We start from the raw sequence: 24,022 nt of genomic DNA, 5'->3' as shown, positions 1-24,022 counted from the left end.
GAGGTTGGAGTTGTTCACAAGAATTTCACTTGTAGGCTAGGTTATAGGATCCTTGTCGAGCGATTTCCAGTCTTTTAAGAAGAGAAAGGAGCAATCTAGATGGGCTGAAATCAAGGAGTTAAATACATGCGCATCACTCGGCTGGGGGAGTGGAGGGATCCGTGCCTCGTTTCAGGACGGGAAATTAGGAAAAGGAAGTCAGATGAGTCGGCTCAATGGCTAAATAGCTGTTTCAATAAGCAAGACAGGATGAAACCAGGCAACATCATGTCTGATACAACCTGGATCGTCAATGGAATCTTGTGGCTGCAACCAGAAGCTGAGGTAAGCGCGATAACCATCCATCGCCTCTTCAGGGCTTCCTCAATCCTATTTATAGCTTGGGAGCTTGGTATGTTAGGTGGCTATTGGTTTATACTTCTCGCAGTACATAGCACTTTGGTCCGATTGGCTTTTATTGTAAGAAGGAAAATGGCTATCTACGTGGTATTTAGGTTACTATACTACATTTGTATATCATATACATCGTCAAGTACGCCATAGAAGTAGAAGACTATAATATTTCTAACAATCTAGTGCAGGCCAAGTAAGATGGAGAGTTTCAATAAAATTGCTATCGTTGCGTCATGATACCAGTGTGCTTTAAACCGGAAAAAGAAGTGAACGCTATGCTGCAGCGAAGCCGGCTGCTTGATGTGTGTAAAAGCAACAATCCCCGAGTTGCGTTGAGGTGCCCTTTACTTAGCTGTGGACCTTTGTAGTCATCACATGTGTAAAGGTACACAAAATGACGGCGCTATCATCCCAGGACAGAAATATTGAATCGGTCTTGTCAGGGATGGGCACCGGTTCAGACATGCCTCTGAAATCGAACCCATGGACCGGGTAAATTGTGGTCAAGGGCTGAACAGTGTTTATTGCTCGCCGCAGAGGCTGATCGGAGAAAATTAAAGAGGGCAAGGATAGCTGTTGGGTCACACTTCCTTGGACGACCAGCCATCTGGGTTCACGTGTAAAAATCTGGATCGGCCTCACTGATGACCGAAAATCTGAATGTGATCTTCATCTTGATCTTCCTCTTCCTCCTCGTCGTCGTCCCCAATACCATGAGAACCATCTGATTCAGCCGAGTCAGAAGACTCAGCGTCGTCTTCTTCATTCTCAGTTTCCAATACGCTTTCGGTTGATTTAGTCTCACCTCCAAACAGTCCATATCGGTATGTAAGCTTCTTGCTCAAGAAATTCAATGCGCCGTAATCCTCGTTCTCGCCACGAGATGGTCCCCCAAAGAAAGGAATAGATGAAGGTTTCTCTGATTCACGCTCAGTCGGCAGTCCAAAGTAGTTGCTGACGACGGGCGAGACAGCACGGCCTCGTGTAATGTTATAGGATGAAAATCGTCTAACGGGTTCAGGAGACATAGGCGCACTGAGCCGTGAACGAGAAACTGATGTGCTATTGACATTTAGTGCTGCCAGGGAAGAGGAGATCGGGTCATCGTTTTCAGTGTATGAAGACGATCGAGGCCGAGGAAGCAGGTCTTGCCCGAAGTCTTCCTCGGGTTGAGTGGACATATCTCCGTGCAAAATGCGAATTTGGGCCGTATTGTACGACTCACATCTAGATGCTATCAGCAGGTGTTGATTGTCTTTTTTCGAAGAGTACATACAAATCACATCTTAAGCCGAGCCAGTGGTACTTGACAACCGACTTCGAACCGCAATCGTTGCAGTAAATAAGGCCTTTGGTATCCTTGAACTCGTCAGGCATAGGCTGGCTTTCGATGGTGCGATCCAGGTTTCGGAATGTCGATTCCATGTTGGTGATAGTCTTGCTACAAAGCGGACAACGGAAGGAACTTTTGGAGTACTCTGAGAGACACTTGTGGTGTATACTGTGGCCACATCGCATGACGACGACGGTTTCTGGAGAAGTGAACATGTAGTCGCCACATATGGGACAGTCACACTGGGTGGACCGTTCAATGCAGCGATGGGTGTTCTCAATACATATAGGAAGACAAACAGAGCACGTCTATATGTTGTTAGTACCAGTATCGTCTAACCTCTGTCGGAGCCCTTACCTGGCAATGGAAGAAATCTTTTCCTAGTCCCTGTCCAATTCGACATATACCGCAGTCGCTGCAATGGTAGATGCTCTTTTTGCTGTCGTTATCCCAGAGTTTGCAAATTTCGCAATAATACTGCGCAGTTTGCTCGCTGCACCGTCTGCAGTTCTGCGCTGCGGGCTGTGCATGCCCACATAGCATACAAAGCATGTTTTCGGTATCTCGACGAACGAGAGAGTGATCTTCGACTTCATCATGACAGAAGCGGCAGGTATACCATTTTTTGCAAGTGTGGCACTCAAGTTTCACATTGCGGTGATAATGCACACACCCCAGATTAGTCTCTTCTTGTTCTTCTGTGTCACCCTCTTCGTCCCCAGTTTCGAGTTCTGGTGATTCTGTTTCTACCTTAGGTACAAAGGTAGGCTGCAGATCTTCAGCTGTGAGATTGAAGGTGGTCTCGTAAAGAGAGTCTAATTCGGAGTATGGTGAGCCCGGTCTAGAAGTATTGATCTCCGAGGCCCGCGGAGTCCTCGGACTTGTTGGCAGCCCCAAGCTCGCTGGACTTGATGGAGTTGAGAATACCCCCAGACCAGGGGTGCTTCGGAGCTCACGGGATGAGTGGTAACCTTCTGTCATCAAACCGTGAACCATGCGCGCCTTTTCAACATTGGTGAGCTCCAACTCCCTGATTGCAATGATCTTGCTTCTTAGAACTCCCATCCCATCATCCGCCGGAAGAGAAGACTGTGCCAGTCCCTCCGGATCAAAGGCAGTGTCGAGAGATTGCCGAGGCTCGCTGGTGGATATTGTTGAAGCATGTTGTGGCTCATTGGACGAGTTCAGCGCCTCGCTGGGATGTGAAACTTGTGAATTCCCCGAACTGTCCGGCTGTACGGTGACGTCGATTTCATGTATGTGATCAATGGAGGCGCCTGCGGTCGCATCTATGTTTTGGATGGATCCGGGTGTGTTATGGGTCACTGATCGAGTGCCCTCCGATTGCGAGTTTCGGCCATCCATCTCTTTCGGTAGGGTTGTGAAGAAAGGAGGGCTATGCAGGGACCCCGCACCCGCATCTCCGCAATTCGAGTTCTGTCCGTGGTCTTGGTCCAGTAGAGGACTCAATTTATGGCATTCACTATCACACGAGGGGTTTGTCGGTTCGTTCAGGTGGAATTTAGCTTCGTCGTCATTTGGTTGACTTTTCGGTTGGGGTGGTAAGGGGGATAGTATTCCAGCTTGGATCAGCAATGAGGAAATGAAACCACTCATGAAGGGCTCTAAACCAGCATCTCACTAAATCGCTTTAGATGCTTGAAATCAAGCAGAATCAAACCCAAACTTGGAGCCGGAACAGCAGACATCGTGACATGTGACGTCCACGGGCACCGCCTCCGGTGCTGAATCATCGTCACATGCTCTGGAACTGGAGCCTCAGGAGATTGGCACACTTTTTAGTTGGACGGTTGGACTCGAAAATCAGGAATATTGGGAAGGAGTAGAGACTATCATTTGGGTTGGAATTTGCTCAAAGTATTCTACCAGTAGTTTATCATCAATGCTGTCTTCCTGCAGATCCTACTATGTATCTACCAATGAGTCTCAAGTCCGGAGACGAGGATTGGCTATACGATGTTGCATTGAATGCCAAGGCGTGTAGATTGCCATCGACATAATGTGCTGTATGCCATGAGATTGTAAAATACAACGCACGAGGCTCACCTGGAGGCAAGACGGGTCATCGTGTCCTACGCAATCCTGATGCGATTGAGATATGTACCGGTGTTCTGATCACGGCAATACCCGGTATGTGCAATCCCATTTTGGGCGAGCTGCCTCGCGTCGGTGCGGATTCATACCCAAGGGAAGCACTGAGGCCTAACGGACGCACGATCTGGCATAGCGGGTCGGATCAGCACTGAGGGAGAAGTCGAGAACTGCGGGGTTCGAATCATCTGAGACATGTCCCTAGACTCTCATTCAAACGGTCAAGTGTCAAATTGTAATGGTCAAAGACACTTGTCCGTAGCTGGTTCTCTACATGGCCGAGTCCCAGGGATCGTGGACTGAGGGCAGGTCAGCGGCTTTCTTCTCCACTTCTGTTGGTGATAACTCACACGCGGGACTCCCTCACAAGGTGATCTTGCTCCCAATATCTAGCTAGCAAAAGGTTCTTCAAAATCTTGTGTTCCATGCCCGCAACCTCGGTAGCTCGTTCGAGAAAGCGGAGTGTGTTGGTGATTTTGGCAGGATCAAATTCTTCGGAAGGGGAGGAACGGTAGGATTTTCGCAAGGACTTTAGAAGCATATGGCGACCGGGCGTCGAATATTGAATCGCTTTCAACCCCTGTCGGTAGAGATGACGGTATGCGTGGACCATAGCTCGTGGATCCACCTTCATGGCCTGGATTGAAGCGTTCATGGCCGATCTATTGGACATGTACGAGCCAACGAATCTGGAATATGCGGCAGATGTGCAATCAGACGGAATCAGATGGAACCAACGGAGATCCGAAGTGTTGAGTTCAAATGTTGGATTGGCATTGGAGGGGAGAAGGACAAAAGACGGTCAAAGTTGGGGAAAGGCTGAAGCCTCAGGCAGGACTAGCCCGATCGGGAGAGGAGGAGGTGACTTGGGCCGCAATAGCCATCTTATCTGCGCTCTCTCCCTCCCTCTCTCTCCATCCTTCCTCCTTGATATTCTCATTCTTTCTCTTTTTTTTTTTCTTGCTCTTTGCTCCCTACGATTTTGCTCAAGTTGACCCAGAAGGCTCGCATTAAGGGCCTTGTTTCTGTTTCGGTTGAGCGCGGGGTGCCTTTACTTCGTATTCTTTGCGTTACTGCGGTGCATAACACGACTGTCTTGACTTGACCACGCGCCATTCACCCTGATCCAGGCAACGAGGCACATACCATCGACCTGTTCATATCACACGTCTAATACATATTGTGAATGATGTGTTGAAATCTTCATCTTCGCAAGGTTCTGCGATAAGCTGAACCGCAAGTATGACCCGCGTCATAAGGAGAGCTGGCTCGGTCAGGCATGGCCCCGACCGGGCTACGCAAAGAAGAGCGAGAAGACACAAGGTTATTATGGAATCTATCACCCAAGAAAAGAAGAAGCTTCGGAGTGTTGTACGTATATTCCCTGCTTCGGCTTGACCAAATGATTGACAAAAATTGGAACAGATCTGTTTTGAAGCGCAAGCACCAAGCGGCTACACCTTCATTCCTGCGGGAAATCCACAACTCACTACAACGTGCAAGGAGCGATGTCGAGACGAGGGTCTCCAGATCTACGCAGTATCGGTGAGAACCCCATCTGGTTGCTAATCATCAACACTGCTTATTTTTAAGACTACGCCCCACCATCGCCATCATAACCTGTCGCAGCATGTTCATCGGATAGGGTATCATTTCCCTAGTACCGTGGTGGCAGCTGTTTGCTCAGAACTGGGGTTCTACCTCACAAGCACCGGTAAAACAGTGCCTAGTACCTTCCCCATCCAGAAACTAGAGAACAACATGCGGGGAGAATCTGAAATTTCTCAACAAACCCTCAACACAGAAGCACGGGACGCCTTGAAGGATCTCTTTCCAAACATGCCAGAGAAGGATTTGAATCAAATTATCAAGACTGCTTTTCAAAAGGTACGTATATACTCAATCTTGATTTGGGAAATGAGAATATGGAAAACCTGATATCCAAAAAGGGTCAGAAAAAAGTTGGGACTGCCACCGAATTGCCTTTGGCTCGCAGAGCCCAACTAGCTGTGGTTGCTCACGTTCGGCATGTCTACACTGACTACGATCGCCTTTTGAAAACCACTTCCTTCCACGAAGCAAGAGGGGTTGTGGAACACACAACTCTAGCAAAAGTCATTGAGTGGCGAGGAGACGATGAGAACGGCCAGACAGTTCTGGAAGATGTCTTCCGCGAGGTGATCGTTATCTCGGACGACGAAGACAGTGAATCAGAAGAAGATGCGGTTGCTTCAGCAGGTCACCAGGACACCAGTGTGGAAATACTTGCAAGCGATACTCGGGCCCATGAGATCCGATGCCAGCCTATGGACAATACGAATTCTCTTGGTCAGGATCTTCCACGGGAACTATCCGAGGAAGCACCACCTGGGTTCCGATTTGTCACAAGAGCCCCAGCCACGGATACCATCAACCGTCGAGGATTTAACAGGTACAAAGCATGGACCCGAGCTGTCAAGGAGTATAGAGAGGGTATACAGGCCACCGAAGAACCCAGGTTTTCCGGTGCCCCCGCTGAAAAGCAAAGCCCTCGATATGCCGAGCAACGCATTACTACTCAGGAAGTACCTGCTGCTAGGCGCCAGGATATAGTTCCTCAACACGCCGAGGTTCATCGGCGAGTCGCTCCAGGCTCAGCCAGTAATGATAACCAAGCACATCCAGTGCTCGCTATTCCACTAATGGACCGACAGAGACATGTAGGTATCCAGGAGAACTATCTTCACTCGGATGCCCAACAGAATTATTCAACCTATGAATTGAACGCCAGGCCAACTGGACTAACTAATCAGGAATCACCCGAGTTACAAATCCTAGAAGAACTCTCTGGGCCCAGGAATGGGATCATGAGCCACTCGCAGGATGTTCCTCCCTCCAGGATGGAGCCCATATTCCGACAAGAAAGACTGCCTCCTCAGTTGGACAGGACCAACGCACCTGTGTTTGTGAGCGGACCAAAGGAAAATCGCCAGAAATTGACCCCAGTGGGACGGTACCCTGACTCCGTCAATACCCCTCTTCTCAGACCAGGTTCAAACACACAGGACTCTATCTTGCCCTCAATTGAAAACCCCCGGCCAATAGAAAGCCGGTGGACTGACGCTTCGCATCCTTTGGTACATATGACCAACAAAATGTCCCTCCGATCGGTCACGCCAGGGTATTCTCAAGGAGAGATGGGGCATCATCCCGATGCCATCGAAAAGAAAGGTGACAGCGAACACGCGAGCAAAAGAAGGCGTCTGACATGTCGTGAACGTTCTCGAACCGAGTCCCGCCCAGACCCGTGGAGTGCAAGGCCTATGGGACTTCCCGTTTCCGAAGGATTCGCGCCACACCCCTATCGTCGCCTTGAGCTTGTCCAAGACCACCGACCCAAGGAGCTACCTTATTTCCGTCGGGACTATCTGCCAGTGGAACAACCCCCTGTTGTAGGATACCAGCGGGAAAGGAACCAGAACTCGTTTTCTTATTCCAACGCACAGCATGGCCTAGAAACAAGGTCAGTCTTGGGTCGACAGCATATCAGCGGACCATACGAGCCTAAAGCTCAGGCTGGGCTTTCCAGTACCAGTATCGTTGTCTCGGAAGGGGATCGCACCTTCCGAGCGGCTCCAGCCGTTTCCAATTCCGGACCATGGCATCCTTACCATGGTGATCGTAGTTTCCGTTCGGACCGTGCTCCGAAAGAGCCGCGGGCCATGCGGCACACCCGCATTGATAGTGGTCGCCCTTTATCAGAGAACGTCCACCCAGACAGGAACCTTTATGCTGAGGACTTTGTCCGGCATGTTGACCACCGTGAGCCCCCTCCATTTGAATACGTCTCCAGGCGCGCCGAACCAGAGGCCACGCCCATTGGAGAACCGTCTCAGTCCGCCCGGACTAGAGACCTTGACTACCTTGGCACAAAGAATTTGTCTCAAGTTTCGTCGGATCAACGTGGCTCATTGCCCAAAGGACCGCGAGTGACTCCTTCCCATGATCACCTTCGCACCTTTTCAGACTCTATCATAGGAAAGCTCCAGCCTCACGTGTCCCCCCATGAAAGACCAGCCAGCGGCGGGTTCAACTCCTTGCGGTAAGCCTTCATTGGGAAACTAACCAGTTCAACAACACAACTTTCCCCTATGTCTCGAAAAGTTCCGCACTAACCTAGATACAGATCATCCTCCAATTACCCTTCCTCGTCCCAAACTACGGAGCAGGATCGCCCAGTCTACGTTCAAAGAGTTGAACCACGTCCACCCTATCCCCTCCCTGATGGAAGACATTTTGTGATTGTGGATTATTAATCCTATCTACCACCACATCCCCCCTTTGTTTTGAGATGCTTTGTATTGCATTCGTTGCATTTATTGCATTGATTGCATTGATTGCATTGTTGTTCATGATACCCTTGCGCATATTCTTAGAATTTCTCTCCTCGTGGGTCTCAATACCAATTTGAATCGGGAACTGCGGTTCCCTCGTTTTCTATCTATTTCATTTCTCGTCATGGGTCATTTAGTCATAGGAATTCCAGAGCAACCTTAAAACCTTCCGAAGTTGGAATGCATGCTATTGGTATGTTCGACCTAGCACTGCCTAGCAACCGAGTCTAGTCTTGGGCCTGAGTACCACGAGCTTAGGCAAGCTCGCGAGTTTGACTTCCAGGCCTCATGCGAAAAGGGGTATATATAAGACCGGAAACACCGTGAGCATTGAGAGAATCTAAACCTGCTTGCTCTCCCCATCCGCCTCTCCACTGTTCACAGTCTTTCCAGTCTTCTTAATCTTCTCCAGCACATCGTCGTAGGCAAGAGTAGGCTCGGTGGTGACATTGACCGTCTGAGTCTCGAGGCTAACGTCGAAGGTCTTGACGCCTAAAGACCAACGTGTTAGGATCAAAAAGCGATGAAACAGGCCGCGCGTCGCTTACCTTCCAGCTTCTTGAGGACACGTTCCACGGCGCCGGAGCATCCGCCGCAGGTCATGGTCACATTGAACTTGTACTGGTGATCAGACATGGTGGGGATTTGATTTGTGTTTGTGCGGGGTGTTGTTGAAGGAGGGGAAGATGATGCTTGGCGGATAACAGCGGACTTTCGGTTTCAGGTGAATATACTAAAAGGAGGAATGGCCGAGAAAGAGATAAAGAGAGAGAAATAGAAAGAGAGAAAAAGGAGATTATATACTTCTTATTCTACCTCGGCGTCCTCCCTGGTGATCTGCATTTGTCATAATTCATCCCTTTGAGAATGAGCCATATTCGCGATTGGTTAGCCAATGTCTTCTATAGTAGGCCATATAGTGCGGGAAGTATAGAGTATGTATTATTGAATTATTTGATCTATAAGCCATTTCTAAAATCCAGCTGCTCTTTTCTTCTTCTGTTTCGGTTTCTTGAGTGGTCGGGCTCCAAAAGCTCCCCGCTCCATCTGGGTCATCGACACATCATCCATCGCGGGCTGACTACTGGCGACGTTGAGTCGGGGAGGTGCGAGTGGCTGACTGTCCCATGTCCGGATCATAGGGATTACCGGAGTCGCAGGGAGGGATTGGTCACGAGGCTGTGGGCGCTTCTTCCGTCTGCTCCTGGGTGTGCGTGCCCTCGTCTCCCGCATTTCCTCGTCTTCCATCCTCTCCCATGAATAGTCTTCCGGGTTGGTACCTACCGACCAGTGCGCTAGGAGGCTTGTCACGTTCCGTGGTGCTGGACGTGGGGTCTTGAATGTGGTGAATGCTGAGAGGCCACTCAAGACCGGGACTGCGGTGTACTTGGACTGCTGGACTGGCATCGCGTCCGGTTCAGATCCAAAGACTTGGCTTTTGGCCATTGATGATTGGCTTGCAGGAATCTGCGATGATGATAATGAAAAGTAGCTCGATTGCAGGTAATTGTTCTGTGTCGCGGCCTTTTCATTTGCCTTCTCAATTGCTTGGTCCTCGACAGGATCTGTGGGCTTGGGCAGTATGATGCTATCTAATGAGGTAGAGATTTTTACTAGGCGTGAAAGGATGAGCTCGACAGCAACCCCCCGAATGACTTTTTCTTTCATGAGTCGTGTCTGCACGGGGATGGCGCGAGGCAGGGTAGACATCCAATCATCGACGATTCGATCATAGGTATTTAAAAGATCGTTATCTGCTTCGCCTGAGAGTTTGGCCGGGATGCCATAACTGCCGTTCGGTGGTGGGAGTGGTAGAAACATATACCGACATTGCGCGTCGGGGTTCGGTTGTTCAGAGACGAGTGCTGTGATTAGTCGTTTCAGATCATCTGCTCTTTCATCAAGACCCTCGGCCAGAAGTTTCTTGTCGGTCAATTCAACCATGGTCTTGCCTGGAGGTCGGTCCGATCCATTCTCCATTTCGATTTGGAGGTCCCCTATTAACGCATCAAGTGTCCTTGGTTTGGGCATTAATCTCTTCGTCTGCTTTTGTGGATGGATTTCCATTTTCATTTTCCCTGTCGCTATTTGGTAGACGCCAGAAAAATCCAGGGTCCACTGCAAGTCCGACCTTGTATCAACGCGGCCCATCTGGGGCTTGCAACGACGAACAACCGTTTGCTTTGTCGCTGATTCATCCCAATCATCCACAACAAAGTCATCGGTGGGTCCAGCGCATATTGTCGGAGCATAACGCTTTCTCAACCGCAAGATGCTGCTTTCACGAAACGAGTCCGGCTCGTCTGGGTTCCCGCGCGGGGCTTCGAAAGTAGATTCATGGACGGCGAGATCGGAATCCATCCAGAAAAGCTTGATGAGTGGCAAGTCGGCGTTGTAGAAATTCCTACCCACTGGTGCAATAGAGTGGGCAATTTCTCTAAATACGAATCTCGAAAATCGCACGACAGAGTCGTGTTGAGTTGACGGTATATCCGCCAACAGGGGCGCATCTAGCACCAGGGGATCGGGTACAGATATGGACTCAGTCTCTTCGTCGGATATGAAGGGACAAGGGAATGCTTGTACTAGCCGGGTGAGCTGTGAATACAGAACGAGATACAGATCTAGATAATAGCTTAGTATTGGAAGTCCGTGTTCAATCGCGCAAGCACATACCTTGGTATACGACTATGTCGCTAAGTCGCAAGGTCGTGTCTTCGGGGTCTCGAAAGTGCCTCCAGGACACTCGAGGGTATAGTGAAAGACTTGTATCATGCTCGCCCGGTAGGGCTCCGACATCAAACCACATTACTCTCGTTGTCGTCAGGACGAAGAACTGTGATGGCTTGCGCGAGTTTCTTTGAACATCTAAAACCCACTCAGATGGCTTTGTCATTCCCAGCTCAACCGTGCGTGCTGGAATCTGGTCATCCGTGAAGGCATAGATTATGACGTTGTGACGATTGGAGACAAGTAGCGATCCAACATCATGGACCCACTCGATCGATGCCCAGCCATCAAGGCGAGGGCAACCATGTCTGCGTTTATAATCCTGCATGGGCAACGAGCCTGATTTGACAAGCTCGGCAGCCCAAGTGGCCTGCTGGAGTCGCTGTCTGCCGGTGATCTCCCAGACACTCCACTTACCTCCGGTGTCTACAATGGCGAATTGTCTCTGATACCAGGGGTTAAAGGTCACATCGGCATGTGAGAAGCCACCTGTTTGCGACACAGATACCTCCGCGATTGGATTCGCATCCAGCCGAGAGTTTTTCAAGGGGGTGGATGATCCCAGTATACTATCCCCCGAAGGGCACATAGGCACAGGGTCGAAGTGGTAAAGAGGTCGGAATATTGTAGTCGTTGCAGGGAGACGGGCAGCCAGGAACATGGGCTTCTCCTCCAAGGGACGTGCAAAGTGTACTTGACGTACCGGCGCACCACACTTGGACCATTCAGACATTTCCTGGTCACTGATTGATGGAGCACGGAATGCTAACTTCTGTGGAGAAGTCAACTCCAAAATCTCCTCTTCCAGTGTTCGAAATGAGATTATATTACGACATTCCCCGGTAACAGCCACCGCAATTGCAACTGAGCGCAGCCTCTTGTCATGACGCCTTTGATCCACCGCATAACCGAGATCAAAAAGCTCAGAGACCTCCGGGTCATATTTCTCGGCTACAGTCGTGATAGCTTTCGACAAAGGTTCAGCTCGAATGGAGGACCACGATGCCGCCAAATCAGGATGCGCGCTTGTGATCAATCTCCTAGGGTCTTTCTCGGGTACTCTGGGTATTGGTCGAGCCTTGGCTGAGCGGAAAGGCGATGGGATTTTTGTCTTGGTCACACCGGTATACTTGATCAACGGGGCTTGTGAACATGTTAGCAGGTTTGAAGAAAAGGAGGCTCAAGTACTTACGCCTAGCAAAAGAACGAGTGAATGTCCATTCCTGCTCCTCAGGAAGATAGACAGCTCGTCCGACGTGCCCATAGTGGAGAGCACTGCTTGTATGTTCATCCATCAGGTTCAGGACTTGGCGAAACCATGTCGAAACTGATTCAACAGTCAGAATTCACCCGGTCATATACATATGCGCATAATGTCAGGATGCAGAGACGGTACCGGAAAGTTTTTTGATCCTTATCGATAAGAATCAAAGTTGTTGCGCCGCAACCCAAAACAACTCTCGCATTGTCCCCGCGTCAACCTCAAACTTCACCATACACCACTCACAATCTAATTCTCAATACTATGGCTTCTTCATTCGAACCGTCACTCTCAACAAGTGGCATGCGCCCACCACTCGCCTCGGCGGACGCGCCGTCAATGGCAGACTCATTGCCCAGCATCAACTTTGGGTTCGAGGACCTCCGCAATACCATGGCACAATTCACAGTGAAGTTCGACGCATTTATTGAGCGCGGTCGCAAACGAGTCTTGGAGGAACGAAACCAGTTTCACATTAATATGGCTGAATATGAAGGTATGAGTTGATACTTGAACACCCCCGTTCCCACCATATCCCACGACTGTGCCTAACAAAACCTGCCAGAGGACGAGCGCATGCGACAGCGCGATATCGAAATTCTCAACCTCAAATCACAAACCCATGAACAAACCCTTCAAAAGGAAGCAGCCGAAGCGGCTGAAATGCACGCGGCTATCTCATCTATCACTGTGGAACGCGATGCCCGCCTTACCAAACGCGACCGTCTGAAGCAGCAGATTGCCGAGACGCAGAAGGCTATAAGTCAAAAGATCGAGGCACAGAAGTCTCACGCACAGTATTTAGATGCGCAATCGCGTCTCAATTTCCCGGAGTTGGAGTTCTGGCAGGATTACCTTTGTATTAGAATTGAAGGCGCCGGGCGTGAGGACCGGTTAAAGTTTGTCTATAGCCATCTATTGGAGAAGGATTGGGAGGCGGAGGCTTGGTTTGAATTGGGCACTGCCAGTCGCGACTATGAGGTTTTCCATACGCGCCCCAAGGTTGACCGGGATGCTTTGGAGCATGTCGTAGATCTCGTGAACGATGACCGAGATTTTGGGGCGTTCTTGAAGCGGATGCGCAAGTTGTTTGTGGAGGCGATGAAATAAGCACAAGTACACGGGCGTTTGGGTCACTGTCATTGTTCCAATACGAATTTCATGATTTTTATGCATAGTTCAGTAAGGTTTTCTAGGTTCCATTGAAATCGTCATAACGCAGTTGCAAGGACATGTCTGCAACACCCCATATTCAGCCACTCCTTTACCCAGTAGCCTCGCGGTAGAATGCAATGCTGCGGTTTGCGCCAGCGGTGGCGAACCCTTCTGTCTTGCCGATCTTGGGAAGCCACTTGGCGTTCCAAACGGCTTTATCTGTTTCTGAGTGTGTAGCGACACAGGTCTTGGTCTCCATGGACCAAACCTTGACCTTGCCGTCAAATGAACTTGAAAATGTCAGCTTGCCGGCGTATAGACGCAGAGGATATTGACTGACCTGCTCAAAAGGTACTCGCCAGTGTCACTCCAGGAAAGGGACAGGATCCAGGCAGAGTGCCCTGAGAGATTGGCGATTTGTTCACCAGAGGAAGTGTCATACAGCACAATGACCTTGGAGTCGCCAGCAGCTGCTAGGATCTTGCTTTTAGGCGAGAAAGCCACAGCTCGTACGGGATTGACCAAGCCTAGGCCGAATTAGAACTTGTATTTCTGCTCGGCTCAGACAACTTCGCTTACCTGAAAGAGAGAATGGCATGCGGCCTGTTTCGGTGGTGAAGATGTAGACTGCGCCGTCTTCGTGGCCTGAAGCGATCAACCGACCATCGGGGGACTAGACGTCAAGGTTAACAGGGGCCAGTATCTGGCTGCATTTGAAATCTCACCAAGTCGATGCAAGTACCAAAGCTGCCCTTGGTCTCATGGTCTCGAATCCGAGTGCCATCGGCAGCCAAATCCCATACATTAATGCGCCCCTCCTGCGTGACACCAGCAAGGTATTGGCCATTTTCGGAAATAGCTATGGCCCAGGCATCGGCATTTGTGAGGTCGGCTGTGGTTCTATTAGTATTGCACCCTGTAGGCTATCAAAGAGGGGCAGTTCTTACCAGTCAGCTTGGTGTCTGCAGCCCAATGCCCATCCTGACAAGACCAGACCTTGATTTCGCCATCAAACCCAGCGGTGATTGCACGAGAGCCATTCCCATTGGTCACGATGTGATGACAGCCAATGGTATGGGCACCATCAATGGACTGCACCAGCGGGAAGTCAGCGTCGATGGTGGAATGCACTTTGATGGACGAGGCACCCGATGTTGATAGAATTTGCTTGTCTGTTATAGCCAGCGAGAAGATATCAATAATGTGCGCTGTAAAACAGGTATTAGCCAAATCACCCAGGATATATGTGCATCGGGAAGCCCACCATTGTCCGCAGAACCCCTCGAGAGGTATTGTTTCGACTGAAATGTCCCTTAGCGATAAATTTCATTGGTTTTTGATTTGATCTTACCATTCTGATGATGCCGTACTCACTCACGGCTGTGTCGAGACTTTAGTTGCGGAGGAGCAATGACGTTGGGGCCCGAAGGCGCGTTCCGCCTTTATCGGCGCCTTTTTTTTTCTCTTTACGGCTGATAGAGGCATCTTGTTGAAGATGATGGTTACCACATGCAAATTAGGTATATATATATACCGTGCTACAACGACTCTACTGAGCTAAGTGTCATTATGTTATTGGATAGCAGGTAATAAAATTAAGCTTGGAGCTAATCAGGGTTGAAATAGTCACTGTTTACTCTGTACTTGGTATTATTGACTACATTTATCTATCTAGTACCTCTTGTCTCGACTACATGGCTACAAAGTTAATAGTGAGCCAAGTATGAACCAAGTAGAGGCAGAAATGTTCACATATAGAGTAGTAAAGTCGTAATAGCATGAACATGTCTAATTATTCCCACCCGGACTAGCCGCCGTCACCATAACATCTACAATTGTACTCCGTAGTGCCTTTGGCTCCGGAGTTACATGGAAAGAGGTAAATTGAAAAGATCACAGCGTTCAAATCCGACCTAGGTCGGATTGTTATAAAGTCATATCGAAACATTTCCCCCGCAAAACCAAGACGCCAGTTGCCATGCAGCATGTATCCACATCCAATTCTAGAAATACAATCTCTTTTGGTGAACTTGAAACTGGGATCCCGGGAATATTGATCCTGATTCCCCAAGAACAAGCCCTTATTTCTTACAGTGCTCTCATGCCATATCCAGAGTCCTCCACGATTCCTTGATGTCTGTTGACTAGTCAGCTTTTCCGCAATAGTCAAATATATGTTCCTCCAGCTTGGGTTCCGGCCCTACCTTTAACACAAGTCGGGCACAGAAGATGAGCACGCTTGATCTGGCCACAGCCCGGGCATCTATTAAGGCTCTTCACGTCTTTGAGGGCCTTGCCGGCCATTTGTCGATGACGCTTCTTCATGTGGGAGGTCTTCTTCTTAGGAACGGCGCGCAGGACGGAATCCCAAAGATCGGAGAGGAGGGATGGGATATTGAGAGAGATCGAAACCGGTTGTAGGAATCCGCTGGTCGCGATGGGTGTGATCGGGAGGAACCGAGCGAGTCGGGGGAATTGGAGGTACTCGGACAGAAGTGAGCGCGACATGTTTGCCGGAGCGAAAGGGAGGAGGCGCAATGCCATGGTGAGAGTATTTTCAAGAACAAAAAACGGGGTTCGTCCTCAGCTGGTGGTGCGAGCTATCACAAGGTCTGAAGCAAAAGCGCAATCGGGGAAGACGGTAGTTTTCTCGTGGAGAGACGCTAGGCCCGATTAGGAATAGCCCACCCCTGAGTTCGGAAAGAGGACGATAATAAGGGGTGCTCTTGCTTCAACTACATACTTCTCTTCTCTTCGGGTCTTTTTGGGGCTTCTATTTCTGTCTTTCGTTCAGCTTTAATATCATCTCTCCGTCCATAATGGCCACCGCTACCACCGCAGCTACGGCTCAACAGCCCACTGTTTTCCCCCATAGCCATGTCGGTTTTGACAGCATTACCTCGCAAATCGAGCGCAAGCTGTTGAAGCGTGGCTTCCAATTCAATGTCATGTGTGTCGGTATGTGTTGGGCAATACCTGCGCGGTGATGAAAGCCTCAGCTAATGCTTTCACGCGTAGGCCAGACTGGTCTCGGAAAATCGACTCTGATCAACACTATCTTCGCATCCCACCTGATTGACTCCAAGGGCCGTCTCACCCCCAATGAACCCGTTCGCTCCACCACCGAGATCAAGACAGAGTCGCACAGTACGTTTATCATCAGGGAGTTGGGCATCGATGCGGAATAGCTGACGGGTGACTAGTTATTGAGGAGAACGGCGTGCGTCTTCGCTTGAACATTGTCGACACACCTGGTTACGGTGACCAGGTCAACAACGATCGATGGTAATTCAAGCCCCATGAAGATGGAGCTACTAGGTCTAAGCTAATCATGATCAGCTGGGACCCCATTGTCAAGTACATTAAGGATCAACACTCGGCATACCTGCGCAAGGAACTCACCGCTCAGCGTGAGCGTTACATCCAAGATACTCGTGTTCACTGCTGCTTGTTCTTCATCCAGCCCTCCGGCCATGCGTGAGCTTACCCCGCGCATTCCTTAGCTTCCTGGGAGCTCCTTTGGACTAACCCATTGACCCCGCATAGCCTCAAGCCCATCGATATCGTTGTTCTGAAGAAGCTCTCCGATGTCGTCAACGTTGTTCCCGTTATTGCCAAGTCCGACTCCCTCACCCTCGAAGAGCGTCAGGCCTTCAAGGAGCGCATCAAGGAGGAGTTCGCCTTCCACAACCTGAAGATGTACCCTTACGATAATGACGAGCTCGATGATGAGGAGCGTGCTATCAACGCTCAGATCAAGGTATGCTCGACCCAGGTAGAGCTGTTCTGATTGGATATTGACCTCTGGTTACAGGACATCATTCCTTTCTCGGTTGTTGGCAGTGAGAAGACCATTGTTGTCAACGGCAAGCAGGTTCGCGGCCGCCAGAACCGCTGGGGTGTCATTAACGTCGAAGACGAGAACCACTGTGAATTCGTCTACCTGCGCAACTTCCTGACCCGCACCCACCTTCAGGATCTGGTCGAGACTACCAGCCAGATCCACTACGAGACCTTCCGTGCCAAGCAGCTGCTTGCCCTGAAGGAAAGCAGCGCTGCCGGTGGTGGCCACACCGGTGGAAACCGGCCCATCAGCCCCTCCGCGGACCGAGAGCTGAGCCGCAACTCGCAGCGCACAGGCATGAACGGATACTAAACGCTGATCTTTCATGTCTGATGTGAGCGCTGTGACCGTTGCGCGACGGCGCTCTTCGAAAACTTACTGTCCTCTTTTGACGCCAGCAGGCCCTTGCAGATATCCCATTTTTCCTTTCTTTTGCGTTTTGTTTTTGTCGTATCCTACATCCCATCTTGTGTCTTCTTGGGAGAACCATTGAGCTTGTATTGCCGGGGAAAAAGAGAATTGGCGCTCCCGTGCTCGTGCCATCTCTGGTGCTTTCCATGTACTTAGTTTTCTTAATTTTAACTTGACGAGAGAAACTTCTATTCTTGGATTGAAAGATATCAAACGGGGCTGTCGCCTTTTTGGCCATGTCGACTAAATCACATTTCCTATGCATAATGTAGTGTACTATTGCGCAGCACCGAACTTACCACCGTCAACAACCCAATCCCGCAGCTCAACGTATGCTTTCTCCAGATCGTCATTCACAACGATCCTATCGTGAGCCTCCGGTAGCTTTGCATACTCAAGCTCGTTCTGGGCTTGGGTGAGTCTTTTCTGTAGAGATTCCTCGGTCTCAGTGCCACGGCCACGGAGACGCTGCTCCAACACCTCGAGAGAAGGCGGGGCAAGGAACAAGAAACGCTATAGATCATCAGTAGAGCCCCATTATCGGATTGTCTAGGACACCTACCGCATTGAGGTCCGTCAGCTTCACCTGTTTGACTCCTTCCATCTCAATGTCGAGTATGCAGATGCGCTTCTTCTCGGCGATATTCTTGACAGCCTGGACAGATGTTCCATAGTAGTTTCCGCCAAATTGAGCTGCGCTATCCGTTAACTAACGTCCGAACTCTCTTCTTGTAGCGTGCGCAGTGTCCACCAACCATGTTCGATAAACCCGTTGTTGGCCACTAGGTCGAGGAATGCCTCTTTCGTGACGAAGTTATATTCACGGCCATGTTGCTCGCCGGGTCTCGGGGATCGTGTGGTTTCTATTCAGGGAGCGCGTGAGCAAAGCCGTTTGCGAATTTGTTTAACCCCTCCCTTTGTGTTGGCACCGACCCGAGATAGAAAATCCAAACTTATCGGGGTACTCGGCGAACAAGCGCTTGAGCAGAGTCGACTTTCCGGTCCCCGATGGGCCGGAAATCACAATAGGGCGGTAGGCTTTAGTATAGAAGTGGTCCTGTCAGTTGTGTCTGCGTCGCATGGGGTTGTGTTCTGCCATGGTGCATTTCTACTTACCAGCGGAGGCCATTGTAGATGCAGAGTGAGTCGCGCGTACTAATGGTTTGAAAAACGCTGAAAAACCACGGAAGGACAAGAGAGGCATATAAGGACTGAAATAAAAATGAATAAAGCGATTATTTAGCTGAAGACGGCTTTGTTCCGTCCAAATACAGCTTAGCCTGTTTATTTAATAGGAAGGCGGAACAAATTCATCTGGGCCTTTGTATTTCTTGGCACTGGCTATTATATAGGTTGTATACATGCGAGGTATCAAACATAAGGATCAAAGGACAAATACCAATGTATCAAAGTATCAATATCCAAGTACTTGGCCTTCCTGCTTTATACATACATTTCTGCACTCGATCATTTGGGAGGCAGGGTTTGGTGGCTTCCTCGTCGCGATGGATTCATATTACCCACCTCGGCTTCTTGCTCCAGGAAATTAGACCATAGTTCGGCTAATGTCTCTTTACTAGAGGCACCGTTGTCCATGAACTCCGCTAGGTTTGGCGTGCTCGGCGTGCGGAGGGGAGTGCCAGGGACTCGGAGCTTCCCGGGCATACTCGAGGTCCCTGGGCGAGCAAGACCTGCCTGTTCACGTTGCTCTATTGATAATTAGATCGGCTCGAGAAATTTTTATTTGCATTTAGCAGTACTCACCGTCGTTCCAGCCTAATAGGGCAGCGATCAGTTGCAATATTTGGAATTTCTTCGGATCAGATCGGTCCAAAGCAAGGAAGTGCAGGAAATGGTTCGTGACAATATGTCTGTATGAAGTCAGTGTGCAATTGAGGTAGTTTGAGATAACAAGGACATACCTGTCAACATTATCTTCCGGCTTTCCTTTTTTGAGGAACCGTAGAGCTTTTGTCAGATGATCATTCAACGTGACTGCCTCATGCCGTAGCTTGCCAATCAGCAGGTTCTTCTCCTTGACCTCTTTCTCAAATGGTCGGACTCGCTCAATCTCTTCTTGGGCCTTCTGCAGACCCTTGTCAGCGTCAGTGGCCTGCTTCTGTGCTTCCCGTAGAGAGCGTCTGAGCTCCTCGAGTTGAGAATCAGAGCTCTCGACAAGCTCCCGCAGCTCTTGCTTTCGCGCCAATTGAATTTCCTGCAAAGCCCGCTGAAGGCCGTCAACTGTTGACTGTTGGGTGTCGCGTTCCTGGGTGGCGCGTTCATAACCATCTCTCAGGCTACTGAGCTGCTCCTCCAGATCCCCGACCTTCTCGTTGAGGTTCTCTCGGATAGACCGCTCCTCCATGGCAAGGATTTCCCAATTATGCATAGCCTCCTTCGCCTGTTCAAACTCCGACTGGAGGTATGACTCCTGCGAGAGCAATTCTTCCTTCTCCTTGAACCAATTCTGCTGGGATAAGTTCGTCCGGTCCCGAAGAGTAGACAGCTCCTTCTCTCTCTCTGCTGAGTCGCCCGATAGTTCTAACAGTTGGTTGGACTTTGAATCGAGCTCTTCCTTCAAGTGGTCGTTCTCATCTTCGAGCTCTTCGATCTGTGATCGTGCTAGAGATAATTCCTCCTATAGGGCAAGATTAGCCAAAAAGCCCGAGTAGTGAGTTCTGAGCCACGCACAGCATCCTCCTTGAGTCTCTCCCCTAATTGCGATTTTATGGTGTTAACTCGTTCCAAGAGCATCTGGAACTGCGTTTCCGCCTGCTCCTTTTTGCTCTCCGCGTCCTCCAATTTCTGCTGCAGGGCTTCCATGTCTGCGGTGTGCTTGGACTGAATCTGTTCCAATGATTTTCGCATATCGGCTACTTCCGCGCGTAACGAGTCGCGATCTCGAACAAGTGCATCGAATCGGTCCTTTGGCTCGGTGCCATCGGAAGCGGGGTCGGACTGGCTATCGGTTCGTGGGGGGGCATCGCTAGTAGCCACGGGCTCCTGGTTCTTGACAGACCGATCAGGCAGGCTGCCGTCTATCGTGGCGGGCTTGGCGCCGTTGGATTCTGGCACTTGTACGGCCTCGTTGGCATCATTGTGCTCGTTCTTGTAGGGTCTCAGCAAAGGTACAATGACAATCGGGGGATGTTTACCACATACATCAGTGTCATTGTGATCGGCTGGCGCATCCTCTTGGGGCTCGTCGGCCTTGGAGTCGGCCTTGGCTTTCGCGGCCTTCTTCTTGTTCTTCTTGGACTTTGCGCCTTTTGCGGGGTCAGCGGGTTCCAATTCACAAAATGGATGCCCTTACTTGGTGTAGCAGACGGTGGAATTCCCTCGCTCATGCTGTGTGGTGTTTGGAAAGGCCTTGGGAGAGGAAGATGGTGAATTCCTAAGGTTACAGGGTAAGCTGTCAACACGGCTTAGCGCCCTTTCCGCCCTATGGCTCGATGATTAATCTATCAACCTCCCTAGGGCTATTCTACTTCTCTAGGGTTGTCTTTTTAATTTAATTTTCACTTTTAATTTGGTGTGTTTTTTTGGCCTGTATCTACCTCGACATGTTTGGATCTTTTATGGTTCTGTACTTAAGTGCGTATGGGGCACACTGCGAGCCTCGTAGTTCCCCATAGTATGCCAAGGGAATTCACCTATGGTGTATGTCCATTGAAAAATAATCCTAGCATGCTTACGACATTAGTAAGACGTCGGGTTTTGAGTATTTATCTATCTCGCTATATCATTGTATATGACCGAAGTAGATAAAAAGAGGCAACAGGGATAAGAGGACTGCTTTGTTGTACTCATATCAATTATCCTCCGTGGTATAGAATGCAGAGGGTATAATTTTCAGTTCGCTGGCTGTGAAAAGTACACACAGGAAAAGGTCATATTCCACCGGTGTCCATCACATGAAGTCGTCGAGGAAATCCTCATCACGGTCCTGGTTGTTGCTGGCCTCCAGGTTCTCTTCCGTGAACATATCATCATATGCATGATCTTTCTGCCACTTGAGCTGTTCATACTCTTGCTGCTTCTTCTTTTCCTTCACACGCTGTTCATCTCGGGCCTTGCGATCACCGCGCTGCTTCTTCTTCGTGTCCTCTTCCTTCTCGGCTCGGAGATCGGGGTACTTCTCAACTCGGGTCTTGTTCAACCGGTTGACAATTGGGTTCTCCCGCTGCTTGACATAGACCTTGCGGACCAGCTTGTGATTGTGGAATGTGACTTGACCGGCCGCCATTGACCCGTCTTTCTTTAGGTTTGACCATGGTGTGTAGATAATGGTAATGTTGTCCTTCTTGTTTCCTTCCCAGAAGTCAGTCTCCATCGGTACGAATGCTTGGATTCATGTCGAGGACTGACCTTCAATGGAGTTCGCTTTCGTGAGCTGGGCGCAGTCCTCTAGAAGCGGCGCGGCGATGTTGTCCCATGTTTCGCCTTCTCGAAGGCGTACGTAGACGTGTGCACTTGACAAATTGTCGACGTGGAACTGCAAGTGTATAGGGTTAGGGCGATTGGCGTTGTCGCAAGTCGGACGGGGAAAGACTGACCCTGTTGCGAATATCAGCCCCGAAGTTCTACAAATATATACCGGGGAACATACCAGACATCATTGTCCAATCCATATTTTATGAGTTCCTCGTCTGACACCATTGTTAGAAGTTTATTCCCTAGGTTGACCAAGTCGGTGACATACTCTCGAATTTGTCCTTGCCGACATAAATAAAGGCGGAGGGCTCAACGACATTCGATGTGAAATAGAACACCATGGCGACGATATCCAATCCTTCTTTTCTTTCAAATGACCTTGTTCGGGCAAATCGGGTTCTCACAATTCGTGATCGGCGCAGGTCAAAAGTTGAAATGGCGCGCTGGTGGGGGAATCTTTATCTATAGCTTAGTCAGCAGTATAGATCTCCAGGGCTCCAGGCCTCCAGCAGGGCTAGAAGCCTTATTCGCCCTCGAGATGTCAAAAAAATAAAGCTGGGCAACTCTTATCCGTGTTTTCCGGTCAATTTGGTTAAGCTTGGCTTTTATGTGAATATGCAAATACCTGTGTCTGGGAACTACAGGGTAGTTATTGTTTGTATAAAAAGCAAGGGAAAGAGACTGAGCACAGTTTGTAACTCCTTTAAGATGGAGTATGAACCTTATCCAAATCCTATAGACTACGTGAAACCTCGCCTTTGACATTGTCTAGAATATTTGAATTCGCAATCTTTGCCTAGTTTTTATGTATAGAACCTGCACCCGTGTGTAGCTTTAGAATGCAAGAGAATAGCTAGATAGACGGGGTAGAACAAGCAAAAAGTGCGAGACTTTATAATTGACATATAACTAGCCCTGAAGAGCTTGGTACGCAAGAAAGAGCCCCGTGGGTTGTTCATCAGCAGAGTCAAGTAACAACAATCGAAAGCAACGATGGACTTGACCATCTGAACGTAAAACAAATCATACTACTGGTATATTAGCTTTTGTGGTCAATGACAGCACTCGAGAATCAATTAGTGCAATCGATCAATAATCCCATTATGTGCCATGCCCGTATCATTCCAAGTTTCTCTCGGTCAACGAAAGCTACTCCAGGCCAAGACACCAGTTCAGGAAGAGACTCAAATGATCAACGAATAATCAGGCCGGTAAGGCAACGGTATCAGTGGCTCGGAATATTCACATTGCTAGTTCTGTCTGAAATATCAGACGAGATTTCGCTAGGGTTCGCACAGCCCATAAGATCTCCTTGGCCATACCGGATGGGTTCGTGATCAGGATCCTGCTCTGACCCTACCATTTCCAAAATGACAGCTAACAGAAGTTGTGCCACATCCTCACCGAGTACCGCATTGCGCGGGCTATTTTAGCTCAAGTATGTTGCCACCATTTGAGAGTATTCTTCAATCACGGATGCAGGTTTGGAACTTCGCAGACTTCCAATCTGCATTCGAGGCAATATGTGGCACAATTGGTACGTTCCGCAGAGAATTCCTTGGAATGTTATCTAAGGTAAGGTCGTTTCTTGTCACTTGAAGGTCCGTGTGGGTCTTGTTTGGGGTGGTCCTATTGAGCTTGGTATTAGCAGAGTCAAAATTTAACTCCTGAAACTTCAAAGTCTGACGCAGCTCACTGTAGCAGGGTTCACGACCTCCATGACCTTATCATACTGGCATGCGGCCGAGACCGGGAAAATGCCCTGATCCCTCGAAGTACCATGGCAGATGCTTTCTGTCGGACATCATTCTTGCTTCTTCTCGTGTTAGGCCGCATTACCCCATGAATTGCCGCTATTCCAGAGCCAGAGCTGCCTGCTAAAGTGGGTTGCGAGTTGGCAGTACTAGGTTCAACCTAAAGAGCAGAGATAAAGCAAGGAACCAAGCTCTTCAGGAATGTGAGATTGAAGGAAGGGA

The 24,022-nt window shown here is 49.5% G+C and overlaps 12 protein-coding genes across 12 annotated transcripts; 3 read left to right on the top strand and 9 right to left on the bottom strand.

Annotated features, from left to right (window-relative positions):
• Window positions 1-1,031: 1,031 nt before the first annotated feature.
• N7518_001222 (RING finger and CHY zinc finger domain-containing protein) lies at window positions 1,032-3,343 on the bottom strand (the record flags this gene model as incomplete). The annotated part of the gene is made up of 3 exons (XM_057182150.1): window positions 1,032-1,620; window positions 1,670-2,034; window positions 2,084-3,343. The coding sequence occupies 3 exons, from the start codon at window positions 3,341-3,343 to the stop codon at window positions 1,032-1,034; spliced, it is 2,214 nt and encodes a 737-aa protein (XP_057043600.1).
• A 679-nt stretch (window positions 3,344-4,022) lies between these two features.
• Window positions 4,023-4,493, bottom strand: N7518_001221 (uncharacterized protein; the record flags this gene model as incomplete). Its single annotated transcript, XM_057182149.1, has 2 exons — window positions 4,023-4,137; window positions 4,189-4,493. 2 exons carry the CDS (start codon window positions 4,491-4,493, stop codon window positions 4,023-4,025), a joined length of 420 nt encoding a protein of 139 aa, XP_057043599.1.
• A 587-nt stretch (window positions 4,494-5,080) lies between these two features.
• On the top strand, window positions 5,081-8,133 carry N7518_001220 (DUF2293 domain-containing protein; the record flags this gene model as incomplete). The annotated part of the gene is made up of 5 exons (XM_057182148.1): window positions 5,081-5,209; window positions 5,264-5,383; window positions 5,432-5,725; window positions 5,788-7,919; window positions 8,004-8,133. The coding sequence occupies 5 exons, from the start codon at window positions 5,081-5,083 to the stop codon at window positions 8,131-8,133; spliced, it is 2,805 nt and encodes a 934-aa protein (XP_057043598.1).
• Window positions 8,134-8,551: 418 nt separating this feature from the next.
• N7518_001219 (copper metallochaperone ATX1) lies at window positions 8,552-8,847 on the bottom strand (the record flags this gene model as incomplete). Its single annotated transcript, XM_057182147.1, has 2 exons — window positions 8,552-8,703; window positions 8,760-8,847. The coding sequence occupies 2 exons, from the start codon at window positions 8,845-8,847 to the stop codon at window positions 8,552-8,554; spliced, it is 240 nt and encodes a 79-aa protein (XP_057043597.1).
• A 336-nt stretch (window positions 8,848-9,183) lies between these two features.
• On the bottom strand, window positions 9,184-12,236 carry N7518_001218 (uncharacterized protein; the record flags this gene model as incomplete). Its single annotated transcript, XM_057182146.1, has 3 exons — window positions 9,184-10,835; window positions 10,888-12,084; window positions 12,134-12,236. The coding sequence occupies 3 exons, from the start codon at window positions 12,234-12,236 to the stop codon at window positions 9,184-9,186; spliced, it is 2,952 nt and encodes a 983-aa protein (XP_057043596.1).
• Window positions 12,237-12,466: 230 nt separating this feature from the next.
• N7518_001217 (kinetochore Spc25 family protein) lies at window positions 12,467-13,312 on the top strand (the record flags this gene model as incomplete). The annotated part of the gene is made up of 2 exons (XM_057182145.1): window positions 12,467-12,698; window positions 12,768-13,312. The coding sequence occupies 2 exons, from the start codon at window positions 12,467-12,469 to the stop codon at window positions 13,310-13,312; spliced, it is 777 nt and encodes a 258-aa protein (XP_057043595.1).
• Window positions 13,313-13,466: 154 nt separating this feature from the next.
• On the bottom strand, window positions 13,467-14,711 carry N7518_001216 (SKI complex subunit WD repeat protein SKI8; the record flags this gene model as incomplete). Its single annotated transcript, XM_057182144.1, has 7 exons — window positions 13,467-13,647; window positions 13,698-13,884; window positions 13,937-14,030; window positions 14,083-14,249; window positions 14,305-14,565; window positions 14,622-14,658; window positions 14,709-14,711. The coding sequence occupies 7 exons, from the start codon at window positions 14,709-14,711 to the stop codon at window positions 13,467-13,469; spliced, it is 930 nt and encodes a 309-aa protein (XP_057043594.1).
• A 745-nt stretch (window positions 14,712-15,456) lies between these two features.
• N7518_001215 (mitochondrial 54S ribosomal protein bL32m) lies at window positions 15,457-15,865 on the bottom strand (the record flags this gene model as incomplete). Its single annotated transcript, XM_057182143.1, has 2 exons — window positions 15,457-15,494; window positions 15,562-15,865. The coding sequence occupies 2 exons, from the start codon at window positions 15,863-15,865 to the stop codon at window positions 15,457-15,459; spliced, it is 342 nt and encodes a 113-aa protein (XP_057043593.1).
• A 311-nt stretch (window positions 15,866-16,176) lies between these two features.
• Window positions 16,177-17,513, top strand: aspD (septin aspD; the record flags this gene model as incomplete). Its single annotated transcript, XM_057182142.1, has 6 exons — window positions 16,177-16,315; window positions 16,376-16,504; window positions 16,561-16,642; window positions 16,697-16,834; window positions 16,904-17,117; window positions 17,172-17,513. 6 exons carry the CDS (start codon window positions 16,177-16,179, stop codon window positions 17,511-17,513), a joined length of 1,044 nt encoding a protein of 347 aa, XP_057043592.1.
• A 375-nt stretch (window positions 17,514-17,888) lies between these two features.
• Window positions 17,889-18,741, bottom strand: N7518_001213 (guanylate kinase; the record flags this gene model as incomplete). The annotated part of the gene is made up of 5 exons (XM_057182141.1): window positions 17,889-18,125; window positions 18,175-18,267; window positions 18,327-18,475; window positions 18,546-18,650; window positions 18,729-18,741. The coding sequence occupies 5 exons, from the start codon at window positions 18,739-18,741 to the stop codon at window positions 17,889-17,891; spliced, it is 597 nt and encodes a 198-aa protein (XP_057043591.1).
• Window positions 18,742-19,079: 338 nt separating this feature from the next.
• N7518_001212 (putative Golgi matrix protein) lies at window positions 19,080-20,959 on the bottom strand (the record flags this gene model as incomplete). The annotated part of the gene is made up of 5 exons (XM_057182140.1): window positions 19,080-19,321; window positions 19,377-19,483; window positions 19,535-20,250; window positions 20,304-20,878; window positions 20,926-20,959. The coding sequence occupies 5 exons, from the start codon at window positions 20,957-20,959 to the stop codon at window positions 19,080-19,082; spliced, it is 1,674 nt and encodes a 557-aa protein (XP_057043590.1).
• Window positions 20,960-21,522: 563 nt separating this feature from the next.
• On the bottom strand, window positions 21,523-22,387 carry N7518_001211 (uncharacterized protein; the record flags this gene model as incomplete). Its single annotated transcript, XM_057182139.1, has 4 exons — window positions 21,523-21,923; window positions 21,981-22,107; window positions 22,227-22,261; window positions 22,315-22,387. 4 exons carry the CDS (start codon window positions 22,385-22,387, stop codon window positions 21,523-21,525), a joined length of 636 nt encoding a protein of 211 aa, XP_057043589.1.
• Window positions 22,388-24,022: the final 1,635 nt, after the last annotated feature.

This window comes from Penicillium psychrosexuale, assembly GCF_028828465.1.
Source record: "Penicillium psychrosexuale strain IBT 29551 chromosome Unknown utg000002l, whole genome shotgun sequence".
NCBI classification, from domain to species: Eukaryota; Fungi; Ascomycota; class Eurotiomycetes; order Eurotiales; family Aspergillaceae; genus Penicillium; species Penicillium psychrosexuale.
Note: the sequence above shows the minus strand (reverse complement) of the source record. Positions and strands in the feature narration are given on the sequence as shown.